The sequence below is a fragment of the Crinia signifera genome, chromosome 1, assembly GCF_055691185.1.
Source record: "Crinia signifera chromosome 1, ASM5569118v1, whole genome shotgun sequence".
Classification (NCBI taxonomy): domain Eukaryota; kingdom Metazoa; phylum Chordata; class Amphibia; order Anura; family Myobatrachidae; genus Crinia; species Crinia signifera.
Genome location: NC_139217.1, coordinates 434,433,838 through 434,440,542, shown reverse-complemented (window position 1 = coordinate 434,440,542; position 6,705 = coordinate 434,433,838). Strand labels below are relative to the sequence as shown.

Here is a 6,705-nt window from a genome sequence, read left to right as displayed (position 1 = left end):
TCAACATGGTTTCAAGCAGCTGAACACAACTTGAAATCATGTTCAATAATTCAGGTTAGGAGTGGATTATTGTGTGAAAGGAGTTTAGTTAGCAAGTAAAAGATGGCATTAAGAAAACATGCTCAAATAATAAACACTTTAAATATGCTAATACTGGATTGAATGAAGATTTGCTTTAGAGTTCTAGGGATTTAATTCTATACGCTCTAAAGAAACCAGCACTAAAGATACCCTCAACTTTCTCATTAATGCTCACATCTCCCAGTTCCCAATGTATACAATACAATGCACTAATTGCATTCTCATCTGAGAACTATGCCTGTCTTATTGAGAAACCTGACAGATAGAAGCAAGAAGAATAGAGATCTGATACTTTTGGCAAACAATCATAAATGATATATGCAAAAGTCGTGGGTGGTTTATTTCAGAATACGGAAAAATTATTTTAAGTCAACTGAGAGGATAATAAAACAACAATGATAAGCATCAATGAACCCATCATTCCGCCATCTTTAAAAAGTGACACTTTTCAACACACATAAATGTCACATTCTGTGTGCAGCTCTTTCCATTATTTCCTTATGCTCTTTATAACAGGCATTCTGGATTGCTCACTTCAGACTTAGGGTGAGTTATAAACTAGCCAGGTAACTAGCAAAAAACAGACTCATCAGACTCATCTGCTGGCTCTTTCCACTTGCAAAGAATTTATTAATTAGTTTCAGAGAGTGAGAGAGAGCTAAGAAGAGTGGGAAAAAAAACATTTTGGTTTTCCAAAGACCTGAGTAAGTTAACTTCCCTGTTTTAAATCTGTAGAGTTGGGCGACTACATTATTCAGTCAAGTAGAAAAATTAGAAATGAGATTATGAAAGAGTAGGTTATGTAAAGGCAGAGAGCAGAGCTGGCTATAACAAGAAAGGGTAAATAATGACAGGATGATGGACAGAAGGGGCAAAGAAAGTTGGTCAAAGGTGAGAGATGCAGAGATCATCAAAAGGGGAGAAAGGAACATAGGGGGTTATTTTGGTTCACTCTTTCTGACAAATTCCTTCTTAGATGGACAAAACCATGTGCACTGCAGGTGGGGCAGATGTCACTTGTGCAGAGAGAATTAGATTTGGGTGGGGTTTTACTTCAAAGTGAGATCTATATTGCAGTGTAAAAATAAAGCAGTCAGTATTTACCCTGCACAGAAACAAAAGAACTCACCCAAATCTAATTCTCTCTGCACATGTTACATCTGCCCCCCCTGCAGTGCACATGGTTTTGTCCATCTAAGAAGGATTTTGTCAGAAAGAGTGAAGTAGAATAAGGCCCATAGTGGTCTAGAAAGTTGGCCAAAGGTGAGAGATGCAGAGATCATCAAAAGGGGAGAAAGGAACATAGTGGTCTATTTTTTTAAGCTGAGAAAATCCCTTTTAGCTGGCTTTTACACCATAGATTTACTCAAATTGTCAAAATGTTTACAACAGAGAAATTGTATATTTGCTCCTGCTCAGCTATTTAGTGCATTTACTACATCCTTTTATATTGCCATAGGGATTAAGGCTTTAGACAATTCATCACGCATTAAAAAGCTTTCTTTTTGCCACTGGGCACCATCATCTTGAGATGACATTATTGGTTACCTGGGAATATTGATCTGCAAAGCCAAAAGGCTTTTCTTTATTCCCACCTAGCCAAACCACTTTGGGCATGCATAGCCAGAGGTGCTAACACAATCTGTATTGCTGGGACAAGCAGAGACACGGTTTTTAGGTAGTGCCAAAATTATTAATAAGTTGGTGCCTCAGAGGGAGAGATGGAGGTAGACAGAAAAAGAGAGATGAGTGACTGGGGAAGACAGGGAGGCAAAGGGGGAGAGATGATTTAAGGAGGAGAGTGAGTGACAAAGAGAAAGATGCATGAAGAGATAAACAGACGGAAAACAGAGCTATGATTGTAGAAAGTAAGAGGAGAAAAAAGAAATGGGAAGCAGAGAGTGAGTGAGTGAATGAATGAGGTGAGTGACAAAAAAGATGAGAGGTAGTGAGAGAAACTCAGTGAGAAAAGAGAGAGATATGATTGCAGGAAGTAATCCTGCAATGGATTTCTGGGATAGAGAGAGAGAAAGAGAGAGAGAAGCAAAGAATTAGAAAAAGAGGGAGACAGAAAGCAAAAGCTAGATGGGTGTATGAGACTCTGGAGTAATGCTTTGTACACACCAGGACGACTAGGGCCCAATCCCATCAATCTAGATCCAATTCCAACCGTATGGATGTAGATTGTGTGGTGATTGGACCCTTCTCTGTCCTTGTGTGGACCGATACCTATCCGATGCACGGTCCCGCGGATCGGTTGGTCGTTTTTCAGATCCTACCTGCAGCAGGTAGGATCTGAAGAACGACCATACTCCCGGGTGCGGGTCGCCATCGGATTGGACCCGCTCACGGTGCACATCGTGCCCTCCGCGTCATAGTGAGCGGATCGGAAGAAAACACTGACGACCCGCTCACGATGTGCATACTGACATTACCAGTTTTCTGTCAATCTCACTAGCACATTGTTACATTCTGGAAAAAGGAATTCAAAGGGCAAGTTTGTATCTCATGCAAAGTAACAAATATCCTTGATCTCCAGGTTAGATCATATCTGCTTTCTAAAAACATTAATAATATCATCCCATGCTACTGTACCTGGTTAATGATTACAGTACTGAAGTGTCACAAGCCATATACTTTGCAGATTATGATATTGCCACCTGTAGGTTTATAGTCTATAATGTGCTATTTATTAAAATGTATATGACTATTGTGATGTGGATAAGAAGCATCATGAGCTAAAAATAGATGCTATGTTAAGTAGTTTCCCTGTTGTTCTATCATTACAAACGCTAGACTGTCCTGCTCGAATATGCTGGGACTTGTAGTTCCACTGCAGCAGCTGCAGTTTAGACTTTACCTGCAGGTACTGATGTCTGTAAATAGCATTAAAGAACGATCCTTTAGTGCAAATTGAACAAAGGCACCTACACACATTCCTGAACTCTTCGATAAGTCATTTAAAAAAAAACACCTTCGTTCAGTATCACAGCACCACGCAGCATAGTACATTCCACAGCCAGCTCATCGCCTCAAAATCTCTGCATCTGCAATTCTTCTACCGAGACTGAACACATGGATTATTCCCTGCATTACACAAGACAAATGATGTGATTGCACTGCAAAGGCAAAGTTTATTTGAAATAAACTTGCGAATTGTATTATCACCAGCGAATATTGCGAGTTAATACTGTACATTCAGGCCATAATTACATGTCTACATACAATACTGACTGATCTAGTGTGTCTCTTTTATTGGACAATCTTATTCAGTTGAACTTATAAACAGTTGAATTGATGCATAGGATGATTTGTTTCCATACATTGAGGTGGGCGATGGGAATTGCAGAGAACACAGCAAATCCCTTCTCTCCCTTAAATCGCAACTGATGGGGAAGAGGAAGAAAAACAAAAGTTGTTACATAATAACAGCCGCGTACCAGTACAATAGTTACAGCCGCCTCTAGACGTACAGTATACATGGAACAACATTTAGCAACAGATCGTCAGCCCCTTGGTCTGTGCAAATAGTTTCAGAAGACAATTTGAAAAAAATTCCCCCACTGGTCATCAGTGGCCAATGAAAAAATATCGAATATATAAATACTGTATCTAATATTTCACACGGAAATAATGGCAGCCATTGAGCATAGGTTTCATTGAGGTGAACAAGAACTATGTTTGGGTCCTTCAAGTGCCAAGAGCCCCATCCGATGCACAACTCTTTCAATGAATGTTGACTCAAGGATTTCAATGACACAAGCGTGGATAACAAATGTTCTTCTTTAATGAGTACAAGGCAGGCAACAAATGGGAATATTCTTCTTCATTGTCCACGGTATTTGCACTTGATGATTTTCTTAAAAGCACTTTGGAAATCTTTATTAAAATAAGCGTATATGATGGGATTGAGGAGCGAGTTAGAGTAACCTAGCCAGTTGATAACGTCGAACAGTAATTGTGGCATGTGGCAGGATTCACAAAAGGGCAAAACAAGGGCAACAATGAAGAATGGAAGCCAGCAGAAGATGAAGGTGCCCATGATAATACCTAAAGTTTTGACTGTTTTCCTCTCCCTGGCCAAAGCCACTTTCCTTTTAGCATCAGTGCTTTTGTCGTTCTTTTTGTCGAAGCAAGGAAGGGATGTGCTGTCACTTGAGTTGTTTGGCAGTGCCAGGTGATTTTTAGAGTTGCCCTGATGGTGGACCTCAATAATCTCTAAGGCAGCGCCATCCTCTCCATGCCTCACTGCCCCATTCACACAAGAGCTGCTGGGCTTAGGCTCCACACTCCTCTTCCAGTTCTTGCTGGGTTCCCCGTTGCTTTTCCTCTGTATGGTTGCCGGGGAGACCGTCAGGCAAGTATCTGCCACTTTCTTCTTCTCGGTTTTTTTCACAGTTTTTCGAATTCTGAACCTGGCTGCTTTGAATATCCTACCGTACAATATCAACATCAGAATTAATGGGATGTAGAACGCCCCAAAAGTGGAGTAGATGGTGTAACCAGGGTCTTCACTTATTTTGCAAGCATCAGGGTCAGACCTGTCTTCGGATGTCCTCCAGCCCAGCATTGGTGGGATGGATATCGAGAACCCCACTACCCATGTCAGACTAATAAGGATAGCAGCTCGCCTAGGAGTCCGCTTGTTGACATAGTCTATTGGATCAGTTATAGCCCAGTATCTGTCCAATGCGATAGCGCACAGATGCAGAATGGAAGAGGTGCAACACAAAACGTCTAGAGAAATAAAAATGTCACAGGTTACCTGGCCGAGAGTCCACTTGTTCAACACTTGGTAAAGTGCTGCCATGGGTAACACCAGAACGGAGACCATCAAGTCGGTGACTGCAAGAGAGCCTATGAGATAATTTGCCACAGTTTGCAGGCTCCTTTCCAAGGCTATGGCTGCCACCACACAGGCATTGCCAAAAATCGCACAAAGTATCAGTGTCCCTAGGAAGAGAGAAGTAATGATTTGGTAGCTGAGAGCCACCTCCTCAAACTTGGTACCATTCCCCCTCTCTGAAGAGTACTCCGAAGAGGTAGTGTTATTAAAAGCATCCATCACCAAAAAGCCAAGGACGGGACCAGGTAGAAGGGACCTCCCGTGCTCATTCACTTTCTGTGATAGGACACATAGAGCCCAGCTTTCCTCTTCTTTATATCAGGCATAGTTTCAGAGGTGCTGGGTACCACTCCAGTCGGCGCTTCTTGGTTCGGCGAATCATTGGCGACTGGTGAAGAGTTGAATTCCACAGTGTGTAGGAGAAGAGAGCAGACGTCAGCGCCTATAGGGTGAGCTGGACTCTAGGACACACAATGTTCTCTCTCTACCAGATGACATCCATCTCTCCTTGGTGGGGTGCCCCTTGCCCTCTCCGTGCTCTGCTGGTCTACTAGTTCCAAAAAGGAATGAGAGGTAATTCAGTCACTATCTTGCCACTAAATCATCTACAGCAGCCTACTGTGGGAGTCTTTCCCATAGCTGTGCTTGCATTGTATTTTACTGCCTTCGCTTTCATAGGGAGAGCAGGCGGAGCTTTGCAGATTGGCAGTGTAGTTTTGCACTCTCCCCATAAGATCGCTTCTTTTGTCTAAGCTCGCACATCCTGATCTCTACTACACGCAACTAACCCCTGTGCTAGCAGCACGCAACGTCCTGGCTTTAAATGTAATCACAAATACTAATGGAATCAAACTTTTCTATCTGTTCAGTGCAGCATGTCCTATATTAACCTGTTCAATACAGAGGATGGTGCTGACAAATGCTCAGTGGAAAGAATTCCTATTTTATTGCTCATGCTTTATTCCTGCCCTTCAATAACCCAATTAATATTATTATTATCGATATCAATGACAGATACTACGCTTGTGCATTCGGTCACTTAAACCCTGTATTTGGTTATTTCTCAGTAAATCATGAATCCTGTTCCGATTTAAACCCATATGCTCACATCAGCACTGTACAGACACTTGCTGCTGGTAAGGATGATTCTTACTATGTTTCAGGACCCTGGACAGCAGCGCAGAGTGCAAGGTGGTTTGGCGCCATCTACAGGCCAGCCCTGGAAATAAGGTCAGCGAGGCCTCACACGTACTGTACTGTGCGCTCTCTGTTATGCAACATCTGAGGTTTCTGTAACAGTATTTGCCCAGATTAGACGATGGATTAAATATGACGTGATATCTCCCGAAATGTGTTTTCCTGTATGAGTTGTTCTAGCGCATGTTTATCAGGAAATCACAGCAATTATTATACGTGCATATGTGATGCGTATTACTGTGCAAGTGGTAGGATGTCTTTCTGTCTAACTGCATACTTGTATAGATTAAATGCAATGTTAGACGACGGCCATGTGTTAATATTTAATCTGACTGTATATATTGCTAATGAAGTATTATACATGGGAACGGAACTGTAAAAATGGGTAATCATTTTATTGAATAATGAACTAACTTACATACAGTTAGAAAAACTATGGGGGGGCAGGGCTGCTGACAGGGGGTGCTGTGGGTATAGCTGTCAACGGTCCCGGCCTCTGGAAGGGCCTGGGCAGCTCATTTTGCCCCCCCCCCAACTGTTTCTGCTGTGCTGCCTGCTTCTTCAATACAGGACGCAGGCAG

At 42.2% G+C, this 6,705-nt stretch overlaps 1 protein-coding gene across 1 annotated transcript; it reads right to left on the bottom strand.

The window, feature by feature from the left end:
- Nucleotides 1-398: 398 nt before the first annotated feature.
- Nucleotides 399-5,812, bottom strand: HTR1A (5-hydroxytryptamine receptor 1A). The gene has a single exon (XM_083153151.1). It carries the CDS (start codon nucleotides 5,144-5,146, stop codon nucleotides 3,908-3,910), a length of 1,239 nt encoding a protein of 412 aa, XP_083009277.1. The 5' UTR covers nucleotides 5,147-5,812; the 3' UTR covers nucleotides 399-3,907.
- Nucleotides 5,813-6,705: the final 893 nt, after the last annotated feature.